The 21,121-nt window shown below is 36.5% G+C and overlaps 1 protein-coding gene across 4 annotated transcripts in view; it reads right to left on the minus strand.

The window, feature by feature from the left end:
• The window catches only part of ITSN1 (intersectin 1), a 242,744-nt gene that overhangs the window by 16,356 nt on the left and 205,267 nt on the right, over window positions 1-21,121 (minus strand). For all 4 annotated transcript variants that reach the window (XM_074300709.1, XM_074300707.1, XM_074300708.1 and 1 more), the window contains 3 exons: window positions 16,861-17,044; window positions 11,994-12,092; window positions 10,191-10,358 (listed from right to left, as the gene is read on the minus strand). In XM_074300709.1, the coding sequence (XP_074156810.1) occupies window positions 10,191-10,358; window positions 11,994-12,092; window positions 16,861-17,044 (451 nt within the window). The remainder of the gene's footprint in view (window positions 1-10,190; window positions 10,359-11,993; window positions 12,093-16,860; window positions 17,045-21,121) is intronic.

The following is a 21,121-nucleotide window of genomic DNA, read 5'->3' on the forward strand; positions in this document are numbered from 1 at the left end:
AGATTGAACGTAGAATGGCATATGAAAATTCAGTTGTCTTCTAATAGTAATGAGGCACTAAAAAGATTTTTTAACTATATAAAACAATCTAACTTCTCATTAAGTTTTGAAGGAAATATACTTATTTCTTTTAAATTAACCTCCAATCAAATCATACTAGCATTTACTATGCTAGCATTATACTAGCAAACTATACAAATACAAGCAAAATGAAAAGCAGTTCTTCAAAAAGCTCATATTCAATTATTGTTCTATAAGAAATGATCAGCAGGATGATTTCAGAAAGGCTGGGAGAGAGTTACATGAACTGATATTAAGTGAATTGAGCAGAACCAAGAGAACACTATGCTCAGCAACAGCAACATTATACAATAATCAATTCTGATGGATGTGGTTTTTTCAACAGCAAGGTGATTCAGGCCAGTTCCAATGGTCTTATGATGAGGAGAGCCATCTATGCCCAGAGAAAGGACTGTGGAGTCTGAATGTGGATCACAACATAATATTTTCACTTTTTTTGTTGTTTGCTTGCATTTTGTTTTCTTTTTTGTTGTTGTTGTTGTTGTTTTTCCTTTCTTGATCTGATTTTTCTTGTGCAGCATGATAATTGTGAATAGAAGAAGTGCTCATGTTTAACATATTGGATTGCTTGCTGTCTAGAGGAAGGGATGGGGGAAGAGGGAAAAAATTTGGAACACAAGGTTTTGCAAGGGTGAATGTTGAAAACTATCTTTGCATGTATTTTGAAAAATAAAAAGCTATTATTATAAAAATTAAATTAAAAATTTAAAAGAAGAGGTAAAAGGAAGCTAAAGCAGGATTGGGATGAGAAGAAGGGATGACTCAGGGAACAAGGTGGAGGAAATTGGAGAGTTCATAATAGAACTTGGAGAGGGATGAAGATATGGCAGGTCTAGACAGTTTCTTTAAAAAGTCAAGTTCTGACAAGAGCTAACAAATCAGAGAAAGGAACCATAGGGGTGGAATAAACTTTCAGCTTCCTGAACTGTCAACTGAAATAATTATTTGTTTATAAATAAACATAATAAACATTTTCTGTTGAAGGGGATGTGGGAGAACTGGGACAATACTACATTGTTGATGGACTTGTGAACTGATCCAACCATTCTGGAGAGCAATTTAGAACTGCAACTAAAGGGCTAGCAACCTGTAGCAACCCTTTGATCTAACAATATCACTGCTGGGTATATCTCTCAAAGAAATCATTAAAGAGGGAAAAGGACCCACATATGCAAAAATGTTTATAGCAGCTCTTTTTGTAGTGACAAAGAACTGGAAATTGAGAGGATGCACATCAGTTAGGGATTGGTTAAATAAGTTATGGTATATGAATATAGTGGAATATTATTAGTCCATAAGAAATGATGAGCAGATTGACTTCAGAAAAACCTGGATAAGCTTACATGAATTGATGCTATATGAAGTGAATAGAATTACTGATATAGAATATCACATACTGGTAGCTAGATAGCTTACTGACAATCTATTATATGCACCAGTGTCTTTATCAGTACATATATTTTCTTTTTTATTATGTAAATAGTATTTTGTTTTTCCCAATTACACATAAAGATCATTTTCAACATTCATTTTTTTTTTTAAATTTTTATTTTTTATTTTTTTCCCCCTTTGGCTGGGATTAAGTGACTTGCCCAGGGTCACACAGCTAGGAAGTGTTAAGTGTCTGAGACCAGATTTGAACTCAGGTCCTCCTGAATTCAGGGCGGGTGCTCTATCCACTGTGCCATCTAGCTGCCCCTTCAACATTCATTTTTAACAAGATTTTGAGTTCCAAAATTTTCTCCTTCCTTTCCCCCCTCCTTCCCAAGATGGCAAGCAATCTGATATAGGCTATACACGTGCAATCATGTTAAACATATTTCCACATTAATCATGTTGTGAAAGAAGAAACAGAATAAAAGGCAAAAATCACACACACACACCCTCAGAGTGAAAATAATATGCTTCATTCTGCATTCAGATTCCACAGTTCTTTCTCCAGATATAGATAACATCTTCAATCATGAGTCTTTGGGAATTGTTTTGGATCATTGTTATTGCTGAGAAGAGCTAAAACTATCATAGTTAATAATTGCACAGTGTTGCTGTTATTATAATACATATATTTTCAACAGACACTACATATAGATCTTGACAGGAGTCCAGAATAGAACAGGAGTGGAGAGCAAGCTGAAATGCTTTGGGGGCATTGAGCAGTTCTTTTAACAATCCTTGATAATTTTTTTTTAAACACCAATGTTCTCTAAGTTTTGCTAAATGACTATGAATCATAGAAGATCATGCTCTCCAAAGAAATAAAACTGTAGGTGGTCCAAAGGCCAGTGGAGGAATTCAGAGTGCATGTAAGCCAGCTGATGAATTTTAGTGATGATAATTAGCATACTAAAAGTGGAGTAAAAGGAAGAGTATAATCTATAAAGGAGTGCAACCAATTGTGTAATAAAAAATGAGGGAACACAGATGTAAAATCCTTAGAGATCCTCCAGCACATCACATAGATAATCTATATAGGATTTGAAGGAGAACAGACAAATATTGTACAAGCTGAGATAACATATGAAGGGAGTATGAAATCACAGACACATGAAGGAAAATTTCTAAGATTCACTCAAAAGCATCGTGATGTCCCTTTTAATGTAGCTATCAGTTTTGGAGAGAAAGTGGCAGAGAGACTCAATTTTTTCCTTAAGCATGGGTATTGATATAGACTAGGTTGAAGTCATGAGCCTGAATTCATCATTAATCAGCAGGGGAACTTTGATCTATTCCGTTGTGAATGACAGCTCACAATATCAATTCTAGACTTAATGAAGTCTAGTCTTATCAGAATCCAATTAGTCTGAGTTCCAATCTACAAGTCTCAGCTTCCCTGAATTTACCAGATTTACAGATATGTACCACCATATCTGCACTGGAGAGTTAACTTTCTGCAGTTCTCTTTTGCTTCATTAGCACTTCTGACAGGCTTTTGGAATGGCCAGTTGAGGTAACAATGTAATTCTATTGGGATCTGATACTGTCTCTCAAAATCAAACTTTGAGATGGGGGACCAAATCACCTTTACTTCACTGTTACTTACAAACCCTTCATTCTTTTTTTTTCTTTTCTTTTCTTTTTATTACAGCTTTTTATATGCAAAACATATGCATGAGTCAACATTGACCTTGCAAAAACTTCTATTTCAACTTTTCCCTTACTTCCCTCACCCTCTCCTCTAGATGGCAGGTAGTCCCATACATCCATACATGTTAAATATGATAAAGTATATGTTAAATACAATATATGTATACATATTTATATAGTTATCTTGTTGCACAAGGAAGATCAGATTTAGAAAGAAAGTAAAAATAACCTGAGAAGAAAAAACAAAAACGCAAGCAAACAGTAACAGAAAGAGTGGGAATGTTATGTTGTGGTCCATACTCATTTCCCAGTGTTCTTTCTCTGGGTGTAGCTGGTTCTGATCATTACAGATCAATTAGAACTCTATAGGAATATGCTTGGAAAACGGCCCTTCCCACTATCCTGTGCTGGCCCAATCTTTTGGTGTATACAGAGAATTGGGGGAGGGACTAGGTGGTGGAGTGAGAATAGCCAGGGTCATTTCTTAGAGAGAGCCAAGGAAGTGAGGTTACAGAGATCCTACACATTTATTCCCCCTTGATTTCTGCCGCTAGAGACCAAGAATAAAGACTTTTGCTTATCCTGACTCTGGCTGATCCTGAGGTGCCCAGGGTGCTAATGCGGTTGCTACATCTGTTCATATCCTTTGATCATTTATCATTTGGAGAATGGTTTGATTTCTTATAAATTAGAGTCAATTCTCTGTATATTTTGGAGATGAGGCCTTTATCAGAACCTTTGACTGTAAAAATGTTTTCCCAGTTTATTGCTTCCCTTCTAATCCTGTCCCCATTAGTTTAATTTGTACAAAAGCTTTTTTAACTTAATATAATCAAATTTTTCTATTTTGTGATCAGTAATGACCTCTTTTTCTTTGGTCATAAATTCCTTCCTCCTTCACAGGTCTGAGAGGTAAACTATCCTATGTTCCTCTAATTTAATTATAATCTCATTCTTTATGCCTAAATTATGGACCCATATCGACCTTATCTTGGTGTACGGTGTTAGCTGTGGGTGAATGCCTAGTTTCTGCCATACTCATTTCCAATTTTCCCAGCAATTTTTGTCAAATAATGAATTCTTATCCCAAAGGCTGGGGTCTTTGGGTTTGTCAAACACTAGATTGCTATGTTGACTATTTTGTCCTGTGAATCTAACCTATTCCACTGATCAACTAGTCTATTTCTTAGCCAATACCAAATGGTCTTGGTAACTGCTGCTTTATAATATAATTTTAGATCTGGTGCAGCTAAGCTACCTTCATTTGATTTTTTTTTTTATTACTTATCTTGAAATTCTTGACCTTTTATTCTTCCAGATGAATTTTGTTGTTATTTTTTCTAGGTCATTAAAATAGTTTCTTGGGAGTCTGATTGGAATAGCACTAAATAAATAGATTAGTTTAGGGAGTATTGTCATCTTTATTATATTCACTCGGCCTATCCAAGAGTACTTAATATTTTTCCAATTATTTAGATCTGACTTTATTTGTCTGGAAAGTGTTTTGTAGTTTTGCTCATATAGTTCCTGACTTTGCCTTGGCAGATAGATTCCCAAATATTTTATACTATCCACCAAACCTTTCATTCTTAAAAAAAACAAAACAAAACAAAACAAAAAAACAAATCCTCACTTGATCAGATTATCTGTTATCTCTTCCCTTTGTGATTAAATTTGTTGAGAAAGCCATCTACACTGGGTATTTCCTCTTCCTCTAATTTTCTTCTAAACCCTTTGTAAGCTGGCTTCTGACTTCATTATTCAACTAAAACTACTCTCTCCAAAAACATTAATGATAATGATAGCTCTCTGCCTTTCTCCACCCTTTTTTCCCCTCTCTCCTTCTTCCTCTCCCTCTGTCTCTTTCTTTTGCTCTCTGATTGTCTCAATCTATCTCTCTATTCTCTCTCTCTCCCTCCTTCTTTTTCTCTTTCTTCCCCTCTCTACCCCATCTGTCTCAATTTCTGTCTCTCTTCCTCCCCCCTCTCTATTTCTTTCTCTGTGTGTCTCTTTCTGTCTCTATCTCTCTTCCTCTTTTTTGTCTCTCTTCCTGTCTCTTGATCTGTCTGGCTCTCTCTCCTTCCCACTCTCTTTTCTCTCTGTCTCCGTTTCTGTCTCTCTCTGGCTCACTGTCTCTCTGTCTCTGTCTTTCAGTCTATCTGTTTCTTTGCGTTTCTATTTTCTCTTTCTCTCCTTCCCTCTCTCTTTCAGTCCTTCTCTGACATCACAAGTCTCGATTTCTGTGTTTCCTTCCCTCCCTTCCTATTTCTCTCTGTGTTTCTTCCTATCTCTCCATCTTGTTCCCTCCCTCCCCCCTCTCTTCCTCCCTTTCCTCTTTTTCCCTCCCCCTCTCCCTCTTCCTCTGTCTTTTCCTTTAGCTCTCTCTTCCCCCTCCCCCCTCTCCACTCCTCTTTCCTCCCTCTCCTTTTCTCTTTCTGTATTTCTGTCTCTGTCTCTCTCCCTCCTTCTTCTCTCCCTGTCCCCTTCCCCCTCTCCTTCTCCCTTCCCTCCCTTTCTGTCTGTCTGTCTGTCTGTCTGTCTGTCTCTCTCTCTCTCTCTGACACAAGTTCACATGTGCCAGTTTATACTAGGCTTTGTACCCCCCAACATCCTTGTTTGTAAATTACAGGAGACAGGGAATCGTTAGTTGACTCCTAGTTGTTGTTTTCCAAATCTTTCAGTTTATGGTAAAATGTTAACAGTTCACCAGCAGCAAACCACTAGTAAAAACCATCAATTCACTACTGCCCACATTGGGGCGTTGTAAGAAAAGGAAAAAAATTGACTATCCCCAGCTCCTGCTGGGGATTTAACCTAACAAAATTTTTGCACACAACACAGAATGAGGAGGCTGGGGAGCAGGCAAGATTACAAGGTCTAATGTTGAGAACAAGGAAACATTTCACATCACACATATTGCCCTGTGCACATTTCCCCCGCTGAGTACAATCATTGATTCTGCTCCAATGCTCTGGTTTCCTGTGCTTTCCCCTCACCCACCCTGTTCAGCTATCTTCACTGAGGAAGTAAAAGAGAAAGTGGGGGAAGGGAAGGAAGAAGAAGAGAAATAGTTAACCAGGAACTTCACCAACTGTTCAATCAACCTGCCAACCAAGTAGCATTTATTAAGCACCTACCACATGTCCTTGAGGTTAATGTCTTTTTAAGCTAGAGCTGCCAATGCTTTGAAATTCAAGCCAATGCAGAGTCTGTTGTACACACTGAACCATTTGAGGCGGTGTATATTTTTCCAGCTTTCAGAGTGATTCTTGTCTGGAACCCAAAACTCTGGTTAAAGCCCTGAAATGGAACTGCCTGAAGATGGCCTTTTGGTCCTCCAATTAGATAGTAGCTAGGCCCTCTCCTCACCCCCTGGCTCTGCACTTTGCCTGCCATATCAGGAGTGGGTGGCAGGAGAGAATATTGTCAAGGAATATGGCTGAGGCTGGAGAAAGTTCAATTAGCCTAAGCTCCCTCAATTAGAAACAACTACCTGGTCCTCTCCCATCTTAGCCAGTCAGAGCCTGTCAAGGAAGTGAGATGGGATAGGGGAAGGCCTGGGATCTCCAGCAACACTAAGCAAAGTATCTGGTCCAAAGTAAGTGCTTAATAAATGCTTGTTTACTGGATTAAAGTTTTAAAATCTAAGGTCCAATGATGGATTCCTTTGTCCCTACCATTTTATCCCCATCTCCAAGAATCAGAATTCAGCTTGTCCTAGTTCCCAACCAGCAAAGTGAAGCATGCCCAAGTCTGTGTGTATCCATCAGTATCTAATGTTCCTTCCCAGGACCCTCTTCCCAAACCCTCTTTCACAATCAAAATATCTGGAAAAGTCTCTTCTTCACCTAAGTCTAGGGGTTGAAAAAAAGAGAGCCCAGGCCCAACTGCTGCCCTCCCTGAGCTAATATTTAACCAACAAAGCCCAATGAATGTTTTTTTCCCCCCTCAAGGTTGTCCAAAGTTTATTACTTTCTCTTGAGTACAAAGTAAACCTTTGCTATTGAACCTTCTGGAAGGCAGATAGTATAATAAAAGAAAAATGCAGTTTCTTATCTTCACTTTTGGTATTTTGCTTTCAAAAAACATACCACACAATTCCTTCTACACTTAAGCCTGCTTAATCTGAAGGATGGGGGCGGGGGGAGCTGAGAGGCAGTGAAGACATAAGAAGAAGGGAAGAGGGAAATGGGCTTTGAGGCTAAAGAATCTGGGAGCAGCTGGAAAGGCGCTGCCCTTCATACAGAAGATCCAGGCCTTAGGTTTGCCAAATCTAATGACATTTTGTAATCCTCTTCCTTCTTGACTCTCTTCCATCTTTGACATTATGATATTCTGGACATTCTGGATACTCTCTTCTCCCTAAGTTTTCATAACATTGATTATCCTTGGTCCTTTTCCTACCTACTCCTTTTCCATCTTCTGTCCCAGATTTCCATCCATAGCATGCCCATCAATGACAGGTAATTCTTTGTCTCAAGCCTTCTCTTCTTTCTGTATACTTCTTCATTGGGTGATCTGGTGAGCTGCTATGGGCTTAATTATCATCTTTATACAGATGTTTTTGAGATATATATTTCCAAATCCAGTCTCTCTCCTGAGCTATAGTCCTATATGACCAACTATCTTTTGGACATCTTAAACTGGATGTCCTGTAGGCTTATCAAACTCAATATATCCGAAACAGAATTCACCATCTCTTCCCCCCAAAACTTTCCCACCTTTCAAACTTCCCTATTACTATTGTCAAGGATATTACTATTCTCCCAGGTATCTCATAACTTTATAACTTCCATGTCACTGACTTTTTACTTGCATTCACTATATGTATCTAATCTGCTGCCAGATCTTGTGGTTTCTGCCTATATGACATCTCTCATTTATTCCTCAATATAAGATGTCATCGCTTTTTTTTTCTACTATTGCAAAAGTTTTCTAATTAGTCTCCTTGTCTGCATTTTTCTGCTCAGCCCAATCATTCTCCACTCAGCTCTCAAAGTGTAAGTCTGATCATATCACCCCTCTATTCAAAAAACTCCATTAGCTCCTCTTTACCTGCAGGATCAAATATAGAGTTTTACACCTAACATTTAAAGCTCTTCACCCTTTTAGCTTCTTTGTAACTTTCTGGTCTTTTGATATTTTATTCCCCTCTAGCCACATAAGCCTATATGCTATTATTTATACATGAAATTCTATCTCCTGACTCTACTTATTCTTGGCTGTCCCCCTTGACTGTAATGCTTTTCCTCCTAACCTCTGCAAAAAAAACCCATTCTCTAAATTTTTTATAAAAACATCTCTGATAAAAATGTGTCATTTTTCAAATATATAGAGAACTGAGTCAAATTTATAAGAATACAAGTCATTCTCTAATTAATAAATGGCCAAATGATATGAACAGGCAATTTTCAGACAGAAATCAAAGCTATTCTATAATCATATAGAAAAATACTCTAAATCACTATTTGATTAGAGAAATGCACATTAAAATAACTCAAGTTGCTGCCTCATACCTAACAGATTGGCTAATATGACAGAACAGGAAAAGGATAAATATTAGTGGGGATGTGGGAAAAGGGACATTAATGCACTGTTGGTGGAATTGGGAATTGATCCAAACATACTGGAGAGCAATTTGGAAGTAGGCCCAAAAGGCTATCATACTGCACATATTTTTTGATTCAGCATTACCACTGCCAGGCCTGTATTTTAAAGAGATTTTTTAAAAAGAAAGAAAAAAGGATCTATCTGTACAAAAATATTTATATAGAAGCTCTTTTATGGTGGCTAAAAATTGGAGATTGAGGGAATGTTTATTAATTAGGAAATGGCTGAACAAGTTGTGGTTTACAATTATAATAGAATATTATAATTATTATTAGCAGGATAATTACAGAAAAGCTTGAAAAGACTTACATGAACTGAAGCAGAGAGAAGTGAGTAGAACTAGGAGAACAATGTACATAGCAATATCATATGATGAACAACTGTGAATGACTTAAATATCAACAAAATAATGATCCACTACAATGAGTCCCAAAGCACTCATAGTGAAAAATACTATCAGGGTCCAGAGAAAGAACTAAATGGTGTCTGAATACAGACTGAAGCATACTAGTTTTCCCTTTCCTTCCTTCCCTTTTTTTCTTTTTTTTTTCTTCCACAAAACGATTAATATGGAAAGGTGTTTTACATAGTTAAACATGCATAACCTATATCAGTCAGATTGCTTACTGTCTCATAGAGGAGGAGGAAGAAGAAGGAGGGAAGGATAAACTTGGGAACTCAAAACTTTTAAAAATGAATGTTGAAAATTATTTTTATAACATATATTTATGTATCTTCTATTTACAATTATTTATACATTGTCTCCATTATTAAAATACCAGCTTCTTGATGTCGGGGATTGTCTTTTTGCCTTTCTTGCATCCCTAGTGCCTGGCAAATAGAAAGCATTTAAAAATATTTGCTAATTGACTCAGTATCATGGCCAAGTATCCCCATAAGTTAATACTGTTCCCAAACAGGTCACTACTAGACTTTCTACTCACCAACACTACATGAGCCAAAGAATCCAAGAATTTTAGCTCTATAAGGATTCTTGAAAGTCATTTTGTCCAACTCCCTCATTCTACATGTTCAGAAAGACAATAAGTGGAAGCAGGGGCAAAGAGATAATGGAAATAGTGACATCCCCTAATTAGTTGTTCTTGCTATTCCCTAGTTCCAATCCCATGTTACATAACTTGGGGGAGATAAAAGGGGTATATTTCTCATGTCTAGGGAGAAACATAAGTGGATATGTATGAAAAAAAATGGAATGAGAATTCCATTTATTTTTTTTTTTGGTGGAATGAGAATGGAAGAGAAGGAAAAACTAAAAAAAAAAAAAAAAAAGGATTTGGGAGATGAATGTTTTGTCTTTTTCCCAACTCTTATTTTCCTTCTTCCCTCAGCCTCTTTCCAGATTCCAAGATTATCTAGGGAGGACTCCCCTTGCCCTCACCCGCTAAGGTCACTACCTCAGATAGACCTTCGCATTGTACATGTGCTTGGATCCACTCCAACCGGTCTGAATTCTCCTTTTCCCGTACACCTTCGTTGACTTGGGAACACAATTCTTCAGCCTTCTCTAGAGCATGTTTCAAGTGACTGTAGTCAGGGTGATTTTCAGGAGTGTTTTCTAAGATCTACAGATGAGAAGAAGATGATAAAAAAAAAAAAAATCTTTACAGAGAAGACCTAAGAAAGTTGCTAAAGGGAGGAAAAGTAATATATGTTATATGATAGTATATATCCAAATGCATATATCTCACAAGCATAAAAATATTCTACACTGGACAGTCTTTCATGCTAAATTAAGTTTTAATTTAGGATTAAATTATCCAACAATCCATAGAAAACAAGAGACCCAAATCTTCTCTTTCCTTAAGAAGAGTTCTACTTGATTACTTGCTGTCTTAGGGAGGGGAGAGATAAGGAAGGGAGGGAGAAAAAAAAATTGGAACTCAAAATCTTACCAAACTAATTGTTGATATATTTTAATATATATAACATATATTGGATTGCTTGCGAGGTGAGGGAAGGAGGGGAAATTTTGGAACACAAGACTATGCAAGGGTCAGTGTTGAAAAATTATCTGTGCATATGTGTTGAAAATAAAAAGTTTTAATAAAAAAAATAAAATGAATGTTGAAAACTAACTTTGCATGTTATTAGAAAAATAAAATATTATTAAAGTTAAAAAGAGAGAGTTCTGCTTGTCAGTAGGTCTGCTGTTCTTGCCCATTTCTGTCCCCATTTGTTTTGTAATCTTTTAGCTTCTTGAGAATCACAAACAGAAAATAACTTTTGCTGTCATAGAATGAGTGCTTTAGATTATCCAGGTATAGATCAAGCAGCTAGAACAATTAAAACTCTTCTAATTAGCTTTTCTCCTTCTACTCTGGTCATTAAACATCACCAGGGATAAAAGGAGAGAATGTTTTAGTTAAATAGAATTTTTTTTTCTAAAGAGGAAGATCCTAGAACTGTTTCAGGTAGCAATGATAGGAAGCAAGGAAAACAAATGTACCTGACAATCTTTCAAATCTAATATGAATCTAGTACTATACAATATTTTCCATGACTTTATAAGTATAATGAATATCATATTTTTGTCCTCTCAATTGTGTGTGAGGAAATTGAGGAAGAAACTCTGGAGCTGAAAATAACAATGAAAAACAAAAAAAATTAATATAAAAAGAAAATACTTACAAAGGAGAGGAAGCAATTCAAACTTAATTATTTCTGAATTCATTATTTCTTCCTTTAAATACGCTTCTCCTTCTGATTTCAATATTTCATACTCCTAAATTTGTGCTGATCTTTGACTCTTCTCTATTCTGCACATATAATTAACTATGGGTATCCTTAAAACTCTGTCCTAAGATATCTTCTCTCAGTTGTGATCTTATCAGTCTTCATGGATTTCACTATAACCTCTATGCAAACTACAGTAGGACATAATTATATTTGTAACAAATTTTTCATTTAATTTTCCTTTACAATGTGTGCTTTAGTTGATAATGTCCTTTGTGGAATGCAGAGAGGACCAATATGTTGCTTAGCAAATAGTCCTAGAGTTAAGAAATAAATATAGGTTTCCCATGAAATAGTGAATCCAAGAATTTGGTCACATACTGCTAAAGCTATACTATGGCTATTTTCCACCCAAGTTCTGCCTTATAATCACAAAATATAAGTGCCCAACTCCCATCACCATTTGTATGATCTCTTAACAGTTAGTAGTAATCCTCAACTGAAACATTAAGATAGGTACTTACATTTTTAATGATTAGTGGGTATCTTGTTACCCGCTGCATGGGCTTCAAAATAAAACTAGAGAGTGGCATCCCTTTACATCGAGGATCCATGGCTAATCTCTAAAAAAAAAAAAAAAAAAGTTTGAAAAAAAATTATATTTAAGAAATGTGCAGCTTTCCCTTTAAGAAAGCTAATAACTAAAAGGGAGTGATCTCCCAATCACCAAATCTTAAGGCTTTTTTAAAAAACCTTTTTGACCTCTCTGCAGTATTTGAAACTCTTAATCTTCCCTATTCTTTTTCCCTAGTTTCAGAAATATCATACTCCCCTGGATCTCATCCCATCTTTCTTACTACTTTCTCTCTTTTTTACTGGCTCCTCATTTTCCTCCCAATTACTAAAGGTTCGTTCTTTCTTTCTCAATACTTATTTAATTCAGCCAGGTAAGGTAGGTAGTACAGGGTAGGTCATGCTGGGCCTGGAGTCAGAAAATTCAAACCCCCCCTTAGATACTTACTAATTGAGACACTGAACAAGTTACTTAACTTCTGTTTGATTCAGTTTCCTCCAATGTAAAATGGGGAAAACAACAGCACCCACCTCACATGGATGCTGTGAGAATCACAAGAGATGATCTTTATAAAGGGCTTAGCATAGTGTCTGGCAGATAGAAGACACTATTAAATGCTCATTCCCTTCCATTCCCATAATTCAATCCCAGTGAGTTCAATGAACTCTTGTTTCTGCAAGAGATTCCTAAATCTCTATTTCTAATCTTTCTTCTGAATTCTAACCTGAGATCTCCAGCAGCTTCTAGAAAATCCATTTAGAGTTCCCATAAGCAATTCAAACTCAATTATTTCCAAATTCACTCTTTCTTCCTCTAAATATGCTTCTTCTGATTTCACTAAGCTCCCAAACTTGGGCTGATTTTTGACTCTTCTCTATTTTGCTCATATATTAACTATGGAAATCCCCTAAAGCTCAGTTCTAGGACTTCTTCCCTCAATTGTGATCTTAGCAGCCTCCATGGATTCCATTATCATCTCTATGCAAATGTTGCTTAGATCTACATATCCAACTCTGACCCCTTTCCAAGACTACAATCTGACATCAGCTGTTTGAATAGCTGGACATTTCATTCTGCATGTCTCATAAGGAACTCAAAGTCAACATGGTTAAAACGGATCTCATTCTAGTCTTACCTCCAATCCATTCCCCTTTCCAAACTTTCCTATAACTATCAAGAGCATCCTAGTGATTCACCCTCATAAAATTGGTGTCAGCCTCAGTCCCTCACTTTTTCTCATTTACAAACCCAAACCATTGCCAAATTTTATTATTTTTACCTTTGCAATAATGCTCATACATGCAGCACTACTTTAATTTAGGCTTTCATCACATCTCATCTAGATTATTGCAATAGCTTTCTAATTGATCTCCATATTTCATCTTCCCACCTACACCCCATTCACTCTATTTTCCACTCAGCTGCCAACATGATTTTCCTGAAGTGTAGCTCTAACAAGGACTCCCCCCCCCATTTAATAAACTCTAGTGGCTCCCTTTTACCTTCAAGAACAAATATGAAATCTATTTAACATTTATAGCTCTTCACTATCTGACTCCCCCCTCCTACTTTTTGGGGCTCCTTACACTTTCCTGCACATTCAACAACCACTCACAGCTGACTTACTATACTATTACTTATATACTATTGGCATTTTTGTCTTTCTATTTAAAGTGTGAGCTCCATAAGGAAAGGGACTGTTTTTGCCTTTCTCTGTATAACACTTAGCACAGAATAACCATTTAACAAATGTTTGTTGACTGACTGACCACTTCTGAAATCCAAAGTGTTACCAAGTCCTGTCAACAGTATCTCTACGGTATCTTCAGCATCTATTCCCTTTTGCTCCATCCATAGAGGCTTGAAATCCAAGGTGTTACCAAGTCCTGTCAACAGTAGCTCTATAGTATCTCTAGCTTCCCTTTTTCTCCCTTCATAGAGGCCTGAGGATTGGTTCCTAGTTTTGACATCCCATCATGCTGATGCCTACCCAGGATTATGTTTTGTGGATGGGCATTTAATCAGGTGGCATCTACCTAAATATACTGTTATTTACTTCTCCTTTTTGTCCTTTATCAATAGCATGAGAGATTTTATCAAATTCATTATGAAATAAAGGAATATAGTGTCTAAGGTATCCCTCTAACATGACCTATTCTTGATAAAATCATTTTAGCAATTTGTGATCAGCTTTCAGTTCAGTTCAGTTCATTAAATGAAGTAGGCAGAATGGTGAACCAGGATTCAGAGATTCAGAAAGACCTAAATTCAAATCCTGCCTGAGACACTAGCTGTGTTAACTTGGATAAGTCATTTAGCCTCTCAGCTTCAGTCTTCTCATCTATAGAATGAGAAGGCTAGATTCAATGGTCTGCCTCCAAGTTCCCTTCCTGCTCCAAAATTAGGAAAATTGAATCCCATGAATGTTCTATGCTTGGCAGGGTACAGGTGATTGATAATGAAGGAGTCTTTAATTTCGAGGTATTTACTAGAGAAAATAAAATATGTTCAGATAAGAAATGCTGCTTTTGGGATCTGATCTGAGGCTTAAAAGGAGATAGAGGCTCCAGAATGCAAAAGTGAAGAGGAAAAATGTTTCAGACAAGAGGCAGAAAGATGGCAGATGGAATGTCCTGGACAGAGAGGAACACAGAGGCCAGTTTGACTGGAACATAGGCAGTAATAAGTGATAATAATAAAAACAACAACAACAACAACAATAATAATAATGATATAAGATTGAAGTTCAATTATGACTTTTAAAACCAAACATGAGGGCAGCTTAGTCAAACAGTGAGTAAGGGTGATGTACCCAGAACTAAGATTAAATACCAATTCATATATTTACTAGCTGTATATAAGTCTGGGTAAGTTACTTATTATTTGTTTGCTTCAGTTTTCTCAACTGCAAAATGATGATGAGTAAGGATAAAATGAAATAATATATGTACAGACAGCATTTTGCAAACCTTAAAAGGCTTATGTCAATACTAACTATTTTAGTTATTTAGAGTAGTTGGTATTTATTCTAGAGGCATTTAGAAGTCATTGATATTTCCTGAGTAAATGAAAGATATGGCCAGACCTGTGCGATAGGAATATCAATTTGGCAGCAATATTGAGGATGGATTAAACAGGGTAGAGACTGGATGCTGGGAGACTTAAATTTAAGCTCTTTACAATAATAATCCCAGTCAGAGGTGAAAAAGCCTAAACTAGGGTCGGGGTTGTGTGAATGGAAAGCAGAAGACACTTGTTGTGGGGGGAACCTGAAATTTTGAACCTTCTCTAATCATCCCTTTATTCATTCCAGAATATTCCCATGAATTAAAGTCAAGATTTCCAGCCTGTAGTTTTCAGATTCCATTTTCCTCCTTCTTTTGAAAATTATGATACTTGAGTCTTCCTTACCATTGTCTTTCAAATGTCACTCCTAATAAGCAGTTCAGAAACCAGAGCAGCCAGTTCTTTTAATACCCCTTGAAACAATTCATCTTTACCAATTGATCTACAGCCACTAGAGACCCAAAGGTGCATTCTTACTATCTCCTTGTTTAGGCTGGGCTTTAAATCCCTACTGGCTTAACTTTGTTCTGTCCTTTCTAGTCAAAATATTATTCTCATTGTTAAAAACACAACAAGAAAAAACCCCCAAATCAAACCATTAAACTATTTGAATAGCTCTGCCTTCTCTCTATAATCATCACCCTATCCATCCCAGGAAGCAAATGATCCTGTTTTTTCTTTTATTCTTCTTCCCTCTTCTTACTACCTCCAATGCTTCAAAACAGTGAAATTTAGTCATCAGATTAACAAGTTTTTGGAAGTGGTCTGTGATATACTAGACACATACCGTGGGAAAGAAGCAGAATTCTATTGTTAAGGCTAGGCTGCCTCAGCCCTCCTCAGCAAGGAGTCACTTGCTACTGATGTTTTTTTCTTTTTTCTCTGACCTTTCCTGTCAGATCTTTCTCTCTTGATAGTTCCTTTTACACTCATATATCATTCCCCAGGCAAAAAACCTTAACTCAACAACTTAGTTCCAAAGTTCAGGATCCTTCTTCTCTTTCTCCTCTTTGTCACATTCTTATACTCTCCTAACCCAGATTAGGATCACCGTTTCCCTCTTCATTTCCTTTTTCTCCTTTTGTTTTTGACTCAAGGATCTTCTTCCATTCTCTTCCCTCCCTCCTTTCTTCCTTCCCTGTCCTCCCCAACCCCTGTCTGTCTGTCTCTCTCTTCCTCTTTCTCTCTCTCTCTCTCTAAAATAATACTGCATTCACTGATGACTAATATTCCTAAATCCTTCATGTACAAAAATAAGCAGAAAAGGAAAGCAGTGAGTTTTTTGGTTACTCTCTCTGGTAGCAAAGATACTGGGATAATAAATCTGATAAGAACCTAAATCACTTAATCCCTATTTTCTTCAGTTTTCCCTTCTATAAAATGGAGATCATGATAGCACTTACTTCCTTTGTTGTTGTTAGGAGACATATTGAGATGATACTATGAAAAAATAATTGTGAAAAATGTTTAGCATAATGACTGGAACAGAATTGGTGCTATATAAATGTTAATTGCTATTATTATTGTTTGTCAATCATAAAAGTCAATATCAAAGCCAGAAGACAGCCAAGAGAAGGATTGTCTAGACCTATGGATAGTCAGCTTTCTTGAGGCCCCCAAGTTTAGCTCTGTAATACAGACACTGATGACTTTTAAAACTGTGTTCCAATGTACTACTGATTTTTTCCACACACCCAACAAAATACAAAGGATAAACTCTGAAAGAGAGTCTAGCAGGTTTAACTCCTTACTTTGACAAATTCCTTGAACTCAGGAACTTCATCTGTCTTCTGTTGGATGAGGGCTGCTCCATTGAGCTGGCAGCTACAGAAACGTATGTAGGGCTGCATGTGGGGCAGCTGGGCTGTCAGGATATCACCAATCATCTTCACGGGCATCCTCTCCCCAGACATCTTCTTCCGAACTCTGAGGGCTCTACAGCCAAAACGTTATAAGTTATCTTTCACACCATGACTACCCGTGTATGGGAATCATTTGTTGGTCCTCGTAGAGGAATGATATTTACTAGAAGCCCCAAGTCACTAATAGATCTATTTAGGAGACACAGAATGAAAGAAAATGAATCTAACCAATCTACAGAGGCTTCAGAACATCAGTTCTATCTGATAGGAAGTAAAACTACTTTTTTGAGATTTAAAAAAAATTTTTTAATGAGAAAGATTTACTTTTTCTTATGTAGTTTAGGGAAGCATAGGCAAACACCCCATTTTCCATTTGTGAAAATCCCATTTTGGAATATTTGTGACAAAAATATACCAGCCTGCTTTAGCCCTTCTAAGAAAGCTTCCAAATCACCTCTATAACCATCCCATTAGTATATCCCAGAAAAATGGTAGTTTATTTTAATATTAACTGAAGCAATACAAATATAAATTATTTTATATATTATCATGTGACTTCTCTCCATCATCACAATAGCTAATTGATGGTGTTGGGCAAAAACACAAGGATTCTGAAAATAACCTTCAAATATAGTAATAAATTCAAGCTGTATCCTAGAAACTGAGAAGAGGTGATGGTAGAATTAGGAAGATATATTGGCTTTGGAAAACACCTACTTGAATTTTAAGGACTGTATTATACAAGGGTTCTTTCCCATGGATATTTTTATGGCACATCTAAGACTTAAAGTGCAGTATAACTTTGCAACTTAGAAAATGGCTACTTTCAAAATGGCAAGCATTCAAATGCCATATATGGGCAGTAGCATAGTACTTAATCATGTATATACAGGTAGAAAGAAGTAGTAGATATTTATTAAACATTTGTTGAATGAATGGTAAACAGAAATGACTAACATTTTCTTTAGTCTTGAAAAGAAAGTGATAGGATTTTACAAATATAGAAGATGTGCCTAGAAATGCCCCAGTTAAAGTCCCATTTTCTTTTTATATTGACTGAAAAAGATATGAAATTCTTAGGTCTAGGTTATCTCTTTGACAAGGCAAGAATTTGCTTTGTTCTGAGTATTTGTGGTCTTATTTAACAACACTTTTAATGATGAAATTCATGGTTTGTTCATAAACCTAGACTTCACTCTAGGCTCTGTGTTTGAAAGGGAGCTACGTAAAAGGCTCCAGTGGATGTAAAATGACTAGAGAGATGTGGGACAGAGAGAAGAGAGAGGTGTTCTCCAGTGATCTGAATCCTTCCCTCTTATAGCAGGCCCCCCACAACAGAGTAGAGATATTTTAAGTTAGTTTTCTTCGAAGTGGACCTTCATAAGTATGGGGGACAAAGGTGGGACTTAGATTGTTAGATTCTTGGGCACAAGTTCTTTGCAGTTTCTCAGAAATAAAACCTGTGGTGTTATTAACATTAATTCTTGACCAGAAGTTGAAGGCCCCTCCTATTTTTTTGGTGAAAACCTAGACATGAACCAGTTTCTAATGTTCCTGGAGGGAACTGGGGTAGGAACATGAGTCACAGAAATTTCAGAGAGAAAGCACTAAGGCTAAGTCTAGAGTTCCAGTTTAGGGACATGGAAAAACTAAGATATCTGTGAGATAAACAAAGACAAAAATAAAATTTGTGTGATGCCTTAGAAAGAGTGCTGGATTTAGGACCAGGGTCCTGAGTTCGAATTCTAATTCTGACACTTAGTAATTCTACAATCTTGGGTAAATCTCATATGATCTCTCTAAGCCTTAAGTTTCCTCAGGTATAAATGAGAGAATTATACTAACTGACAACTAAACCTATGATATTATGAAATCCAGTGAACAGTCCAATAGACAGCTGCCAACTTTATAATCTACTATGCCATGATCTTCAAGAAAACAATATTTCTACATCAATTAGAGTACAAGAGTTTGAGCAAGTAGAAAAGGAATTGAGTGAAAGAAAAAATGGAAAAAAGTAAAATTTGAATTTTTATTTTTAAATATAAAAGAACCATAGTTTGAAGCAAGGTGGTACTATTTACAAGATGTAATATTTAATTGTCTATAATCTGGCTGCTTAATCAAAATGCTGATCCTAAATTCAATTAAATGGTACCTGAAACATAATATCACTATCAATCGTATGACAGTCTTCTTCTTTGGATTTCTATTTCAATGGTAAGACTGCCTAGGATCCTGGCTTACAAAGATTGGGGAATGGGGACCAAGGAATGGGGAATTTGCTTGGATTTAGTCCAAATTTTGGAATAATACAGTTCTGGTCACTGTAACTACAGTCTCAAGAATGGTTTTCTCCTTGATAAGTGCTTATCCCATCTAGAATGATGGAAACTCAGAGTTAGAAGGGAATTTGCAGGTGATCTAGTCCATCTGAACAGCATTATCTTTAGCAACATTTATTTAAGATTTTATTTTAAATATAAATTTATATTTATTTATATTATAAAAATAAATATAAAATGTATTTAAAATTTTCAAAAAACAACATTTAACAACATTCTAATAAGCCATCATCCATCCATCCTCCACTTGATGAGGAAACTCACAATCTTCTTAGGAGTCATGCTACTGTTATATATTCCCTATGCCCTGCATTACCATGTGTAAAGATATCTGATTAGTTCCCTTGATTTTTAAATCTATATCTCCACACTCATGTACACATACGACATGCGTACATACACATATGAAGACAGATACAGGTATATATACCTTTACTTCCATGTATATGTGTCTCTGTATGTATATCCATATATGCATTGCAAGCATGTGTATGTATATATCCACACATATACACATATACACACACACATATATGTGTATATATATGAAGGTTTAAAAATTTTAAAAACAGAGGTACTATGAACAGCAGTAAATAAATTAATCAACATTTCAAAGGCAATAGATACTAGATTAAAATATTCTGAAGTCTACAAACCAAGGCAGGAATAGAATATGATCTCTGATGCCCCCTATTCTCCTTTCACTTTGTTATTACCCTGGTACAAGCACTTAACACTTAACTGGTTTGTAATCTCTCTGCCTCAAATCTCTCCCTAACTGAAACCATCCTTCACTGTGATGTTGCTGACTGTCCTTCAATCTTAAAGATGATTAAAAGGCATTGCTATATAGGAATATGTCTGACTTTGACTGATCAGACCAATATGAACTTGAGAGGTTGACCACAAATTGTCTACATAAAGATTTGGAATAGAGATGGCTTTGAATTTGCATATATTATGTTTCTTTTGAACTACTGCAATTTTGCTGAGCTCATAGACCATTTCCAATACCTCACAATCAATTCCCAAAGTCCTTCAGAGACATTGAGAGTATGTTCTCTTGCAACAAGAGTTGTTAGTCTTTCAAGTCTACTGAATTTCTTCTTTTCCATAAATGCACACAATTCATGTATCGACATTGAGTAAAATCATCTTTGTCAATGTTTTTATACTTTTTGTGTGTTTTGACAATAGAATCTCCTTGCCATGGTAAGCAGGCCAGGACTGGATGAAGAAGACAATTTTTAGTGCACCTTTTCTAGCCCTTTCCTCACGCCAGGAGGTGAGCAGTATGATCCTTCCAAAACGTTGCTCAGACCCCCAGGGAGCTACTGAATCCCAGAGCTGCTTTAGACCAATGAGAAGATGAGCCTATGGCCTGTGCTGCCCATGTTCAGGGCTGTGACTACAGTTCCCAGTATATTTTTATCTGCTGCTTGTCACTTGCCTATTGCCACAAGACTTTGACCTAGGTAAAAAGAGTAAAATGAAATGGGTGATGTCTTTTGAAACATGCATAAATCAGATTTAAGTAAGGCAGAATTGCCCAAATCTGTCAGCCTCATTCTCTCTTTCCAGAGCCATTGAAGCCCAAGGACAAGACAAAAGTCAAGATGGCTCAGAATGCAGTGGATGGATGACCTTGGAGTCTTTGATGTTTAACCAAGCCCTTCGTGCTTCACAGGACCTGCTTCAGCTGCCTTCATGGTCGTTGGAACATACTTTTCTCATCCATCCATTCTACTGGGGAAAGTCTTCACAAGCTTAGGGCTGACAATCCCCTAACTCACTGTTGGATCTGA

The sequence above is a fragment of the Sminthopsis crassicaudata genome, chromosome 3, assembly GCF_048593235.1.
Source record: "Sminthopsis crassicaudata isolate SCR6 chromosome 3, ASM4859323v1, whole genome shotgun sequence".
Taxonomy (NCBI): domain Eukaryota; kingdom Metazoa; phylum Chordata; class Mammalia; order Dasyuromorphia; family Dasyuridae; genus Sminthopsis; species Sminthopsis crassicaudata.